This window comes from Physeter macrocephalus, chromosome 5 (genome assembly GCF_002837175.3).
Source record: "Physeter macrocephalus isolate SW-GA chromosome 5, ASM283717v5, whole genome shotgun sequence".
Classification (NCBI taxonomy): domain Eukaryota; kingdom Metazoa; phylum Chordata; class Mammalia; order Artiodactyla; family Physeteridae; genus Physeter; species Physeter macrocephalus.
The window spans coordinates 15,839,402-15,854,918 of record NC_041218.1 but is presented as its reverse complement, the minus strand read 5'-3'; the positions used below and the strand labels follow the sequence as shown (position 1 = coordinate 15,854,918).

Below are 15,517 nucleotides of genomic sequence, written 5' to 3'. Positions count from 1 at the left end.
CTCCAGCTTTACAGCGCAATAGGAAATGATATAGCATATGTGAAAAGCCCTCGGGGAAAAGAGTATAAGTTGCTGAAGGAATACAAAGCGTCGTTACTATTATCAAAAGTTTAAAAGAGACAGCGGCCCACCTTCACTGTTCAGCTAGAAAAACCACACCTCTCCCCAGATCTCTCCATTCTGGGCATACTCTTCCCAAATACTTCCTTCCCAGTTCCCTGTCCCGAGCTGTTCCTTTGATGACACTTCCCCCTCTCAAGCCGCCCCTTCGCCGCCCCGCCAAGTCCTCACCGTGTGATACATGAGAGCCTCGGTTTCCCCGGGCTCTGACAGCTCGCTCAGCTTGCGGTCCCACTGCAGGACGCTCTGCTCCCCGCTCTCCAGCACCTCCATGGTGGTCCGAGGCGCGCTGGGCCGAGGATGCTGAGGGCAGGAGGGGAGCGGGTAGGGCGGCCTCGGAGGGCGAGATCCGCCTCTGCGTGAGTGTGTGTGTGTGTGTGTGTGCGTATGCGTGTAGCTTATGCACTTAGGAAGGAAAACGTTCGCTCCTCTGCCTGAGAGAGAATTGCCAAGGGCTCCGGTCCAGAGTCCTCGGGGATCTGAGAATCCCCAGAGGAGACAGACTGTCTAGAGATCAGACCGAAGGCTGAGGAGAACAGAGCAGGGTGTGTATCCAAAATAAAGGCAGGAGATCAGTACTCATCCCAAGAAAAGCCCTTCCCAATAAGCTCACTTTCCACTACTGCTCCAGACACAAACTTTGAGATTCCCCAGAGCTCCTCAGCTCCGCTCCAGGACACAGCTATGACTCCTCCTCCCTCCAGGGCGGGGACCAATCGGATGCTCACTTCTCCCGCCCTACCCAATCATAAGTCTTGCTCTCCGTCCAGAGGCAGGGGCAGCGAGAAGTCTCCGCCCAGGCTTTGGAATGTGGGCGGGCAGCGCCTTTGACGTCACCGGGGAGCTACTCCGGTTTTAGTACCGCCGGCAGCCGAGGTCTGCGGCAGCAGACAAACGGAGTGCTTGAGCCCAAGAGTGATGGACTGGGGACGCAACCAATGAGGAAGGAGCGCCTGGGAGGGACAGCCAATCAAATAGCGACAAGAATACATTTTATAAGAGGGAGGGTGCGCTCAGTCGCCTGAGAATCCAGAGAAATTAGCGCGCGCGTCCAGAGGGAGAGAGTGCTGCTGGGAGGGCTGGTTTACGTACTGTCCTAAATAATTTCAAGTAGTTTAGCTCATTTGAGTCTTTAAGGATTTTTTAAAAATAAGTCACATATTACACACAAATATAAATATTCCCTATTATGCATGAATTCATGTTAGCACATATCTGGCAAATTGTAATTGCTTGTGCTTCAGGTTTTTCTCTCGCTTTCTGTTAGGCTCTTCTCCTGAAGTGTTTTTTATGGGCTCTCCTTTCTATTTTTTTCTTTTATTTACCCAACAGACATTGTTGAAAAGAGCCAACGGCTTCCTTTTCCAGGTCATAGAGATTTTACCTCAGTGGAACAGTCAGACAATAAACAGGTAAAGAAAGAAACGTATAATGTCAGAAACTGGTAACTGCTATAAAGAAAAATCAAAGCAAGGTAAGAGGATGGGGCAGATCGATGCTATTTTAGAGAGCAATCAGGGAAGTTCTTTCTGGGTAGGTGACGTTTGGGAACAGACCTGAATGAAATGAGGTTTGGGGAGAAGCTGGTGTTTTACAGACAGCCAAGGAGACAAGTGTGGCTGCGGATTGAGGTGCCAGGGAGTGAGTGAGGGGAGAGGTGGCCTGAGAGATGGGCCGGGGACAGACCACCAGGCCTGTGTAGATTGGAAAAGAGATAGCCTCTTCTAAATTATTTTCCCTCAACTTGTGATTTTTTTTCCTCCTTTCAGACTCCTTTTTTTTTCTTTTTTTAAATTAATTTTTATTGGAGTATAGTTACTTTACAATATTGCGTCAGACTCCTTTTAAGGAAACAAAGTGCTTGCATATATAGTTTGCTCATTTTAAATGTAAGGGAGTCTTTGCCAATTGTCTCTAGAAGTTTCTTACAATGGCACATTCCGGTATGGAGGTGTTACTTTGTCCCCTTCGCAAGTATTTTTTTGGTGGATAGGGTCAGTCCAGTTTTGTCTTAGAACTCTGTGGTGTCTTTAAGTGGTAGTTTATCGTACAAACTGTTCCATTTGTCTGGTCCTATCTCCTGGGTCATTGGAGAATATTTTAATGCGTAAGTAGAAATTCTAGTTTATGGGCCCCGTACCTTCCTTGTAGAATAGTTTTCTCATTTTTCTCTTAGTCCTTGCTTTTTATTTTCCAGTCTGCTACCTCCTTCACCACATCCTTTTCATAGATCACCTTTTCAAGTTTTAGCAGCTTTTTCCATTTTTCTTAGCATAACACTCAACATGAGCAAGTGAGGTAAGAAACATGTACACCCTCCTTAAATTGGAATACAAGCATGTATCTGTCAAACATTTCTGCCTTAGGCAACGTGAGTCCCTGGTTTTGCCCCATGTGGTTGGCAGTTTCTAAGATGGCTCCGATGATCCTGCTTCCTGGTGTTCACACCCTCAGAAACTGCCTCCCCTTGAGTGTGGGCTGGACCCGGGGCCTTCCTTCTAACAAAGAGAATGTGGCAAAAGTGATGGGATGTCAAAAAATATTCTGGCTCCTGTCTTGCTCGTTCTCTCCTCCTCTCGTTTGCTTGCTCTGATCTGTGAGCTGCCCTATGGAGAGGCCCACATGGCAAGGAACCGAGGAAGGTGTCCAACTAACAACCAACAAGGAACCGAGTCCCTCAATCCGATAACCCAGGAGCAACTGGATCCTGTTAATATAACCACGTGAGTGACTGTGGAAGCAGATCCTCCCCGAGTTGAGCCTTGAGATGACTGCAGCCTTGCAAGAGACCCAGAGTCAGAGGACTCAGCTATGTCATACCCAGATTCCTGACCCGCACAAACTAAAGGTAAGAAGTTTATATTGTTTTAAGCCACTGACTTTTTCCTTCATAAAATCAGTAATATAATAACTGGTTTACTAAATGCTTGATTAAATTTATCTGTATTGCCATAGTAATATAGTAATGTCACAATTCCTAAATGGTTTTTCAGCCTCCTTTGTTGCATGTATGCTTCTCCCATTCAAGGTATGAAGACTTCTCACCAGCTTTTTATTTTATTGTTCTACATCTTGAGTCTAGAGTTTGTCCCTTCCCCTAACATAATTAGGACTTAACAATTTAGCTGACTTTTTTTCCAGCTTCTCTGGCATCCCTTAAAAAGTAGCAGCACTCAGGAATTCCCTGGTGGTCCAGTGGTTAATACTCACCCCTTTCACTGTGGTGGCCCAGGTTCAGTCCCTGGTGGGGGAACCAAGATCCTGCAAGCTGCACGGTGCCACCAAAAAAACAAAAAAAAGTAGCAGTGCTTGCTCCCCTGTCTGGTTTTGGGTTTGGTTTGGTTTGGTTTTTTTGAGATATAATTGACATATCACACTTATTAGTTTCAGGTGTACAACATAATGATTCAATATTTATATATATTGTGAAATGATCACCACAATGTCTAGTTATAGTCACCATGTTGTATATTATAGCCCCAGGACTTATGTATATGTATTTTATAACTGGAAGATTGCCTTTTGACTCCCTTCACACATTGTGCCCACCCCCAACCCCTGCCTGGGAATCACCAGTCTGTGTGTATCCATGAGTTTGCTTGTATGTTTGTTTAGACTCCACCCAAGTGAGATTATACAGTATTTGTCTTTCTTTGTCTGGCTTATTTCAGTTACCATAATGCCCTCACGGTCCATCCATGCTGTTGCAAATGCCAGGATTTCCTTCTTTTTAACGGCTGAATAATATTCCAATTTATACATACAACACATTTTCTTTATCCATTCATCCACTGATGGACACTTGCTTCTGTGTCTTGGCTGTTGTAAATAATGCTTCAAGGAACGTGGGGGTCAGGATATCTTTTTGAGTTAGTGTTTTATTTTCCTTTGGTTAAATAGCCAGAAGTGGAATTGCTGGATCATAGGATAACTGTATTTTTAAGTTTTTGAGGAACTCCATACTGATTTCCAGAGTGGCTGCACCAATTTACATTCGCACCAACAATGTACAAGGATTCCCTTTTCTCCACATCCATGCCATCTCTTGTTTTTTCTTGTCATTTAACAGCTGTCCTAACAAGTGTGAGGTGATACCTCATTGTGGTTTTGATTTGCATTTCCCTGATGACTGATGATGTTGAGCACCTTTTCATATTCCTCTTGGCCATCTGTATATCTTCTTTTTTTAAAAAAAGTTATTTATTTATTTATTTATTTGGCTGCGTTGGGTCTTCATTGCCGCACGCAGGCTTTCTCTAGCTGTGGCGAGCGGGGGCTTCTTGGTGTGCAGGCTTCTCATTGCGGTGGCTTCCCTTGTTGCGGAGCACGGGCTCTGGTGTGTGGTGTTCAGTAGTTGTGGCACGCAGGCTCAGTAGTTGTGACGCATGGGCTTAGTTGCTCCATGGCATATGGGATCTTCCCGGACCAGTACTCAAACCCATGTCCCCTGCATTGGCAGGCAGATTCTTAACCACTGCGCCACCAGGGAAGTCCCTGTATATCTTCTTTAGAAAAATGTCTATTCAGATCCTCTGTCCATTTTTTAATCAGATTTTTGTGTGTTTTTTGCTATTTAGTTATACAAATCTTTTATTTTTTGGATATTAAACCTTTATCAGGTATGTGACTTGCATATATTTTTTCCCATTTAATAGGTTGCCTTTTAATTTTGCAGGTGGTTTCCTTTGCTGCACAAAAGCCTTTTGGTTTGATGTAGTCTCAATTTTTAATTTTTGCTTTTGTTGCCTTTGCTTGGTGACAAATCCAAGTGTCACTCTTTTGCATGTGACTGTTCAGTTTTCCCAACATCATTTGTTGAAAAGACTGTCCTTTTTCATTGTATATTCTCAGATCCTTTGTCATAAATTAATTGAACATGTATGCATGGGTTTATTTCTGGGCTTTCTATTCTGTTACATTGATCTGTGTGTCTGTTTTTATGCCAATACAACAATGTTTTGATTATTATAGCTTTGTAATGTAGTTTGGAATTGGGAAGCATGATGCCTTCAACTTTGGTCTTCTTTCTCAAGATTGCTTTGGCTATTTGGGGTCTTTTCTGGTTCCATACAAATTTTAGTATTGTTTGCTCTACTCCTGTGAAAAATGCCTTTGGAATTTTGGTAGTGACAGCATTGAAACTGTAGATCACTATGGGTAGTATGGACATTTAACAACATTAATTCTTCCAATACATAAATGGAATATCTTTCCATTTATTTGTGTCTTATTCAGTTTCTTTCATAAGTGTCTTACAGTTTTCCGTGTGCAGGTCTTCCACCTCCTTGGTTAAGTTTATTCCAAGGTATTTTATTCTTTTTCATGCAATTGTAAACGAAATTATTTTCTTAATGTATCTTTCTGATAGTTCATTATTAGTGTATGGAAATGGAACAGATTTTTACATATTGATTTTTGTATACTGCCACTTTACTGAATTTGTTTTTCAGTTCTTAGAGTTTTTTGCTGGAATCTTTAGGGTTTACTACATATAATAATATCATGTCATCTGCAAATAGTGACAGTTTCCTTCTTCCTATCTGGATGCCTTCTATTTCTTTTTCATGTACCTGTTGCTCTGACTAGGACTTTCAATATTATTTTGAATAAAAGTGGTGAGGGTGGGAATCCCTGTCTTGTCCCCGATCTTAGAGGAAAAGCTTTCAGATTTTCACCATTGAGTATGATGTTAGCTGTTGGCTTCTCATATATGGCCTTCATTATGTTGAGGTACATTTCCTGTATACTCCCTTCTGAGATTTTTTATCATAGATGAGTGTTGAATTTTGTCAAATGCTTTTCTGCACCTTTTGAGATGATCATGTGATTTTTGTCCTTCATTTTGTTAATGCAATATATCACATTGATTGATTTGTGGATATTGAATCATCCTTGCATCCCTAGAATAAATCCCACTTGATCATGGTATATGATCCTTTTAATGTATTGTTGAATTTGGTTTGCTAGTATCTTGTTGAGGATTTTTGCATCTGTGTTCATTAGTGATATTGGTCTGTCTTTTTCTTTGCTTGTGGTGTCCTTGTCTGAGTTTCATATCAGAATAGTGCTGGCTTGGTAAAATGAGTTTGGAAGTATTCTCTTTTCTTTTATGTTTTGGAAAAGTTTGAGAAGGATTGGTATTAATTCTTCTTTAAATGTTTGGTAGAATTCAGCAGTGAAGCCATCTGGTCCTTGACTTTTGTTTGTTGGGAGGATTTAATCAAAATCAACTGATTCAATCTCCTTATTAGTAATCAGTCTTTTCAGATTTTCTTTCTTCCTGATTTAGTCTTGGTAGGTTTATGTTTCAAGGAATTTATCTATTTCTTCTAGGTTGTCCAGTTTGTCGGTGTATGTTCATAGTAGTCTCTTAAGAGCTTTTGTATTTCGGGACTTCCCTGGTGGTCCAGTGGGTTAGACTCCGCACTCCCAATGTAGGGGGCCCGGGTTTGATCACTGATCGGGCGGGGAACTAGATCCCACATGCCTGCCGCAACTAAGAGTCTGCATGCCACAACTAATGCACATGCCACAACTAAGAAGTCCACATGCTGCAACTAAGAAGCCCACATGCCGGAACGAAAAGATCCTGCATGCCACAACGAATATCCCATGTGCCACAACTAAGACCCCGTGCAGCCAAAATAAATAAATAAATAAATTTTTTAAAAGATCTTTTGTATTTCTGCATTTACTTTAGTGTTCTCTCCTTTTTTTTTTCTTCGTGAGTCTAGCTAAAGATTTGTCAACTTTGTTTATCTTTTCAAAAAACCAGATCTTAGGGCTTCCCTGGTGGCGCAGTGGTTGAGAGTCCGCCTGCCGATGCAGGGGACATGGGTTCGTGCCCTGGTCCAGGAGGATCCCACATGCCGCAGAGCGGCTGGGCCCGTGAGCCATGGCCGCTGGGCCTGCGCGTCCGGAGCCTGTGCTCCGCAACAGGAGAGGCCACAACAGTGAGAGGCCTGCGTAACGCAAAAAAAAAAAAAAAAAAAAAAACAACGAGATCTTAGTTTCGTTGATCTTTTCTATTGTCTTTGAGTTTCTATTTTGTTTGTATATGCTTTGATCTTGGTTATTTTCCTCCTTCTACTAACTTTGGGCTTCATTTTTTCTTCTTTTTTAAATTCCTTGAGGTTGTTTAGTTGATATATTTCTTGTTTCTTAATGTAGGCATTTATCACTGTGTTTTTGCTGCATCCCATAAGTTTTAGTATGTTGTATTTCCACTGTCCTTTGTCTCGAGGTATTTTTGATTTTTCTTTTGATTTCCTGTTTGACCCATTAGTTGTTCAGTAGCATGTTGTTTAATCCCCACATATATTTGAATTTTCTAATTTGCTTCTTGTAACTGATCTCTAGTTTCATACCACTGTGGTTAGAAAAGATGCTTGATGATGATTTCAATCTTCTTAAATGTATTAAGACTTGTTTTGTGGCCTAACATGATCCATCCTGTACACTTGAAAAGAATGAGTATTCTGTTGCTTTTGGATGGAATGGTGTGTGTGTGTGTGTGTGTGTGTGTGTGTGTATACACATATATAAATTGATGTGGTCTAACCTGTCATTTAAGGCCTTATTGATTTTCTTTCTGGATGACCTATCCATTGATGAAAGTGGGGTATTAAAATTCCCTACTATTATTGTATTGCTGTCTATTTCTCCCTTTAGATGTGTTAATATTTACTTTATATATTTAGGTGCTTCTATTTTGGGTGCATAAATATTTACAAATGTTATATTCTCTTGTTGGATTGACCCCTTCATCACTATATAATGACCTTCTTTGTCTCTTATTACAGTCTTTCTCTTAAAGTCTATTTTGTCTGATATAAGTATAGCTATCCCAGCTTTCTTTTGGTTTCCATTTGCATTAAATATTTTTCCATTTGTTCACTTTCAGTCTGTGTGTGTCCTTATATCTGAAGTGAGTATCTTATAGGGAACATATAAATGTGTCTTGTCTTTTTATCCATGCAGCCACTCTGTCTTTTTTTTTTTTTTTAACATCTTTATTGGAGTATAACTGTTTTACAATAGTGTGTTAGTTTCTCCTTTACAACAAAGTGAATCAGTTATACATATACATATGCTCCCATATCTCTTCCCTCTTATGTCTCCCTCCCTCCCACCCTCCCTATCCCACCCCTCTCGGTGGTCACAAAGCACAGAGGTGATCTCCCTGTGCTATGCAGCAGCTTCCCACTAGCTATCTAATTTACATTTGGTAGTGTATATATGTCCCTGCCACTCTCCACTCTGTCTTTTGATAGGTAAATTTAGTCCATTTACATTTAAAGGAATTATCAATAGGTATATAATTGTTTCCATTTTGTTAATTGTTTTCTAGCTGGTTTATAATTCCTCTGTTCCTTTCTTCTTCTCTTGGTCTCTTCCTTTGTGATTTAGTAATTTGCTATAATGGTAATTCTAGATATCTTTCTTTTTATATTTTGTGTATCTACTGTAGGTTTTTGCTGTGTGGTCACCATGAGGCTTACAGAAAACAACTTGTATGTATCATAATCTATTTTAAGTTGATAATAACTTAAGTTCAAATGCAATCTGAAGCTCTACCTTTTATCCCCCATTTTGTTTTTGATGTCACAATTTACATCTTTTTATCTTGTGTATCCATTAAAAATTAGTGTATAATTTACGACAAAGGAGGCAAGAATATACAATGGAGAAAAGACAGTCTCTTCGATATGTGGCACTGGGAAAGCTGGACAGCTGCATGTAAAAGAATGAAATTAGAACATTCTCTAACACCATACACAAAAATAAACTCAAAATGGATTAAAGACCTAAATGTAAAACCATATCCTCTAAAATTATTAGAGGAAAACATAGGAAGAACACTCTTTGACATAAATCACAGCAATATCTTTTTTGATCTGTCTCCTAGAGTAATGCAAATAAAAACAAAAATAAACAAGTGGGACCTAGTTAAACTTAAAAGCTTCTGCACAGCAAGGGAAACCGTAAACAAAATGAAAAGACAACCTACAGAATGGGAGAAAATATTTGCACATGATGCAACCAACAAGGGATTAACCTCCAAAATATACAAACAGCACATGCAGCTCAATATCAAAAAAATAAACAGCCCAATCAAAAAATGGGCAGAAGATCTAAATAGACATTTCTCCAAAGAAGACATACTTGGCCAAAAAGCATGTAAAAAGATGCTCAACATCACTAATTATCAGAGAAATGCAAATCAAAACTACAATGAGGTGTCACCTCACACCAGTCAGAATGGTCATCATCAAGAAGTCTACAAACAATAAATGCTGGAGAAGGTGTGGAGAAAAGGGAACCCTCCTACATGTTGGTGGGAATGTAAATTGATAACAGCCACTAAGGAGAACATAATATGGAGCTTCCTTAAAAAACTAAAAATAGAGCTACCATATGATCCAGCCATCCCACTCCTGGGCATATATCTGAAGAAAACCATACTTTAAAAAGATACATGCACTCCAGTGTTTATTGCAACACTATTTACAATAGCCAAGACATGGAAACAAGTTAAATGTCCATCAACAGAGGAATGGATAAAGCAGATGTTGTACATATATGCAATGGAATATCATTCAGCCATAAAAAAAGAATGAAATAATGCCATTTGCAGCAACATGGATGGATCTAGAGATTATCATACTAAGTGAAGTAAGTCTGAAAGATAAAGACAAATATCATATGATATCATTCATATGTGGAATCTAAAAAAAATGATACAAATGAACTTATGTATAAAATAGAAACAAACTCACAGACATCGAAAACAAATTTATGGTTACCAAAGGGGAAAGGTAGGGGGAGGCATAAATTAGGAGTTTGGGATTAACATATACACACTACTATATATAAAATAGGTAATCAACAAGGACCTACTGTATAGCACAGGGAACTCTACTCAGTACTCTGTAATAACCTATATGGGAAAAGAATCTGAAGAATAGATATAAGTACATGTATAACTAAATAACTTTGCTGTATACCTGAAACTAACACAACATTGTAAATCAACTATACTCCAATATAAAATACAATTTTTTTAAATACCAAAAAAAAAAAAAAAATAGGAAACCAAATTTAAAAAAACACAACTTCCCCAGGCCAGTTAAAGTTAGAATTGTATTATCTTATTTACACTCTTATAATGTCCATATAAAATGTCCATACAGTATAATGTTCAAAGGAGAAAAGGGTGCTATAATAAAGAATATATAATAAATCATATCCCATAAACTGGATAATTAAAAAGCTATAATTTTAATATTAAATATGATCTTTATTATATATTTGATTACCTTATTATAACTGTAAGTTTTGTAAGTTCTATAAATCAAGGAATTATCTAGTTTTGTATTTAGAACTTTTCCAATGTCTGATACAATGTCACATACAACTTTCTGTGTATTTTATAACGTTCATTAAATAATTTTTTTTTTTTTTTTTTTTTTTTTTTTTTGTGGTACGCGGGCCTCTCACTGCTGTGACCTCTCCCGTTGCGGAGCACAGGCTCCGGACCCGCAGGCCCAGTGGCCTTGGCTCATGGGCCCAGCCACTCCACGGCACGTGGGATCCTCCCGGACCGGGGCACGACCCCGTGTCCCCTGCGTTGGCAGGCGGACCCTCAACCACTGCGCCACCAGGCAAGCCCTCATTAAATAAATTAAAGAAAAAGATTATTGTAGTTATAGTTATTTACTCTTTTGTCTTTTAACCTTTATACTAGTTTCGTGATTTACCAGTGAGCTTTTACTGTCATATGTTTTCCTGTTAGTGCCCTTTTGTTTTAGCTTAAAGAAGTTTCTTTAACATTTACTTTAAGGCCAGATGAACCCCTTTTGCTTTTGCTTGTCTGGAAAACTCTTTATCTCTCCTTCAATTCTGAAGGACACCTTTGCCAGGTAGAATATTCTTGATTAGAAGTTTTTTTCTTTCAACATTTTGACTATATTGTGCCACTCCCTCTGTCCTGCAAAGTTGCTGCTGAAAAATCTGCTGCTAGTTTTATGGGAGTTACCCTTGTACATAACAAATTGTTTTTCTCTCACTGCTTTTAAGATTCTTTCCTTGTCTTTAAATTTTGACACTTTGATTTTAATGTATCTTCATGTGGGTCTCTTTTAGTTCATCTTATTTGGAACTTTCTGGGCTTCCTGGATATGGCTGTCTGTTTCTTTCCCAGGTTAGGGAATTTTTCAGCCATTATTTCTTCACATATGTTTCTGCCCCTTTCTCTCTCTCTTCTCTTTCTGGGTCCCCATAATGCAAATGTTGGTCCCCTTGCTGTTGTCCCATAAGTTCCTTAAACTACTCTTCTTTATTATTTTTTTTTTTCTGCTCGGATTGGATGAGTTCCACTGCCCTGTCTTTGAGTCCACTAATCTTTCTTCCACTTCATCTAGCCTGCTGTTGAAGCCCTTTATTGTATTTTTCAGTTCAGGTATTGTATCCTTCAGCTCTGTGACTTCAGTTGGTGCTTTGTTATATTTTCTTTTTATTGAAATTCTCACTTTAGTTCATCCATTCTTCTCTTGAGCTCAGTGAGACTCTTTATGACCATTATTTTGAACTCTTTATCAGACAAATCACTTATCTCTGTTTCATTAAGGTCTTTTTCTGAGGTTTTTTTGTTGTTCTTTTGTTTGGAACATGTCACTCTGTTTCTTCATTTTTTTCTTTGACTCTCTTTGCTGGTTTCTATACATTAGCTAGAATAGCCATTTCTCCCAGTCTTGAAGGAGTGGCCTCATGTAAAAGGTTATTGTCCAACCCTGCCTTAACTCTTGGATATCTCTCAAACCATTGTGACTGTCCAAGCAACATACTTTATTCTTAGTGGTTCACAGAAGTTGAGACTATGCCAAGACCTGTTACTATCCCAAAGGGAAGGCTCTCAGTCAGCACCGAGATTTAGGCTGATTGGAAGTCAGGCCTTTAGGCAGCAGGTTGTAAAGTATGCAAATACACCTCTTTCAGGGAAAGACTGGAGATGGGCATTTCTGTCTGGTCCCTCTGCACTGAGCCCTGGGTGATAGCCAGTTAAGAGCTGTTTCTTTGTTTGGTACTGTCTCACTGAACCCAAGAACACAAGCCCCACTGGCCACTCGGGCAGGCTATCAAGGGATGTGTTTTTTGGGTCACAGCCACAAAAAGCCAGTGAGCCAGACGTGTACACAGCTCTTCTCTCAGAGACCCAACAACCTGGGGTGGGGCAGAGGAAGAGTGTGAAGATGGTATCCACTGGCCTTCCTAGTCTCTGGAGAGGATTGTAGTCAGTTCCTAGATGTGTTTAATTAGAAACCTACTCCTCAGGCCACAGCTATCAAGGTAAACTAATAGACCTCTTTCACAGAAAGACTGGGGATACGTTCCAGTCTGCTGTCTCTTCACGGTGCCCTAGTGGGGAAAGGGTAACTGGTTAAGAACACTTTCTCCATTTGTCACAGTCTTGTGAGACCCACTAGTGTAAGACTTGCTAGCCACCAGAGGCAGGTGATCAAGAGGTGTCTCCTGGGCGGCAACCACAAGCATCAGACAAGTTCACAAGCTCCTTTCCAGGAGATACTGGCAACCTGGAGTGAGGCAGAGGGAAAACTCATATATGGTGCCTGCTGGCCAGTGTCTTTGGAAAGTATTTCATTTGCCCCTATATGTGTGTTAAATAAGATGCCTGCCCCTCACTCCAAAGCTCTAAGATAAACAAATACGGCTACTTCACAGAAAGACCAGATGCATTTCAGTGGGGTACTTCAGCATTGGGCCCTGCGGGGTAGCCAGGGGAGTCCATAAGAGCCCTTTAATAACTGTTTCTCAGTTCGCTATAATCTTGTGGGTCTCGTGGACACAAGCCCCATTGGCTTCCAAAGCCAGATGTTTGGGGAGCTCATCTCAGGTGCTGGTCTTAAAAGTGGGGGTGGCAGATATAGGGTTCAAACCCTTCACCCCTCAGGGGGAAGCTCAGGGTTGTGAGTTCCCCCCGCAATTGTGGGTCACTGCACCAGGTGTGGGTTCATGGTAAGACTGTGTCTCAGCCTCTCCTACCCATTGTGATGTGGTTTTTTTCTTGTTTGCTTGCTGTGCAAGAGTCACTCAGCTCATTTAGGGGTTTCTTTCAGAGGAAATTGTTCCACGTATAGCTGTAGGTTTGGTGTGTACATGAGAGGAGGTGAGTTCGGGATTCTCCTATGTTGTTATTGTTGACTAAAAAAAAAAAGCACAACCTAAAAGTTGAGAATTATGTTTTATTTGGTGAACTTTCTGAGGACTGCAGCCTGAGAGGCAGCCTCTCAAATAGCTCTGAGGGACTGCTCTGAAGAGGTAAGGCAGGAGCCAAGCTATATAGGGGGTTTTGCAACAAAAACCATGTAGTCAGAACATCAAAAGATTACTGTGAATTAAAGAAAACCAGACATCTCAAGTTAATGAATTTAGCACTTTTCTGTGTATGGGAAGATGCAAGAGTCTGCACTCATTGAAATCCTTCCTTTGATATGGACCTTATCTAAGGCCAGTATCCTATTCTTTCCCATCCTGATTCCCCTCAGGGTTCACCAGAGGGGGCTGTAGTGGCTGATGGCTTGATGTCCACAATACCCTTTGTTTGCTGATATGGCAGGGACATTCTTAGTCCACATTATCTTGTCCCCTGTCTATTCTTGATAGATAAATGGTTTGTCTCTGAACATTGCTTTAATGGTTCTGAAGACACAAGTATCTATTTTGTTCTATAACGCTCTTGGCTTTCTACCATACTTTGAGGGTTTTCATTCTATTTTACTTTATTCTATCCCTTAACTCTAGTTTGGAATGGGAGCAAAATTTTACTGCTCCTTGATGTTCCTTCTTTTAATTCTCCCTATTCTAACCATATTCAGCTTAACAAAGACAGTTTCCAGCATTGAGGAATTTCTTTCCATTATCATTACTTAACTAGAAATGGTGTCTTTCTGCTTCACAGTCATTATTATTTCCTGCACATAGCATACAGAGGAGAGATGATGTCTGGGAGAATCCCTCCCTAGAAAATGAGGGATTACAGGACTGGCTTTGGAGTCCTTTAACCCCGAGGGATCCTGAAAAAAATGGTATGAGAACCTGAGCATCAAGATAGAGAATCAAACAAAAGGAGGAGGTGAAGGGAGATGCTCTCAACCTCTGAGGAGTCAGCCCTGAGGAGACAGTGAGCTGGAAAGGGCTGGAGGGCACAAGTGCCTTGGCTTCAGATGCAATTGCTTGTTGACAGAGAATAGCCCCTGAGGCGGGTCCTGGGTGGTCCCACTCTGCCTGAAGCCTAGGAAACATCTCTCTCTCTCTTGATTTCTGAGACGGGGCTAGGAAAGCCTAGAGAGCTTGGAAAATCTAATAAAAAATCTGTAAAACATCTTCCCATCCTGGCAAGATCAAAGATGGCAGAGCCAACATGGAGCCACCGTGAAGCCGCTGTGAAGAACAGGAATTGCTGCAGGTGTGGGCAGTTGCAGCCACCTGTCACTGGCCCGCCTGCACCTTTGCTGCCCTCAGAAGATCTTGGCTACACCCTCCCAGTGCCACAAGACAGCTTCCCAATCACGTTCTGAATCTGTGCTCACGTTAATTTGCCAGTGAGACTGAGCTGGCTAATACACTACAGCTTCTTTTAAAATGTGAGAGAACATATTCTCAGCCAACTGGCTGGGGTGTGTGTGTGTGTGTGTGTGTGTGTGTGTGTGTGTGTGTGTGTTTTTATTTCAATGGGTTTATTAAGGTATAATTTACATGTAATAAACTACACATGTTAAAGACGACACATATTTGAAAACTTTTGACATATACCCATGAAACCACCATAGTGAAGATAATGAACGTATTCATCATCCATAATAATTTCCTATGGCTCCTTTATAATCCCTCCCTCCCACTCTTTATCTACCTCCCTCTGCCAGACATTCATTTGTCTGATTTCTGTCACTATAGATTAAATTGTAGTTCCTAGAGTTTTATATAAATTGGAATCATATACTATGTTCTCTCTTTTGAGAGAATAGCATAAATATATTTCAGTCAGCATAAATATTTTTATTTTTTTAAATTTTATTAAATAGCATTAAAAGTGTGAAACAGCACAAAAGTGTGAAAAATGTAACATTAAATAGACCACACAAATGACGTACATTTATATACAATGGACTATTACTCAGCCGTAAAAAGGAATGAAATTGGGTCGTTTGTAGGGATGTGGATGGACCTGGAGACTGTCATACAGAGTGAAGTAAGTCAGAAAAAGAAAAACAAATATATTAGCGCATATATGTAATCTAGAAAAATGGTACAGATGAACCAGTTTGCAAGGCAGAAATAGAGACGCAGATGTAGAGAACAAACGTATGGACACCAAGGG

General features: G+C 40.2%; 1 protein-coding gene across 3 annotated transcripts in view; it reads right to left on the bottom strand.

The window, feature by feature from the left end:
* The window catches only part of CREB3L2 (cAMP responsive element binding protein 3 like 2), a 121,317-nt gene extending 120,525 nt beyond the window's left edge, over nucleotides 1-792 (bottom strand). The window contains exon 1 of one of the 3 annotated variants that reach the window (XM_024129368.1): nucleotides 292-792. In XM_024129368.1, the coding sequence (XP_023985136.1) occupies nucleotides 292-393 (102 nt within the window). In that variant the 5' untranslated portion in view covers nucleotides 394-792. The remainder of the gene's footprint in view (nucleotides 1-291) is intronic. The other 2 variants (XM_024129374.3, XM_055084811.1) reach the window with 2 other exon arrangements.
* Between the last annotated feature and the right edge of the window lie 14,725 nt (nucleotides 793-15,517).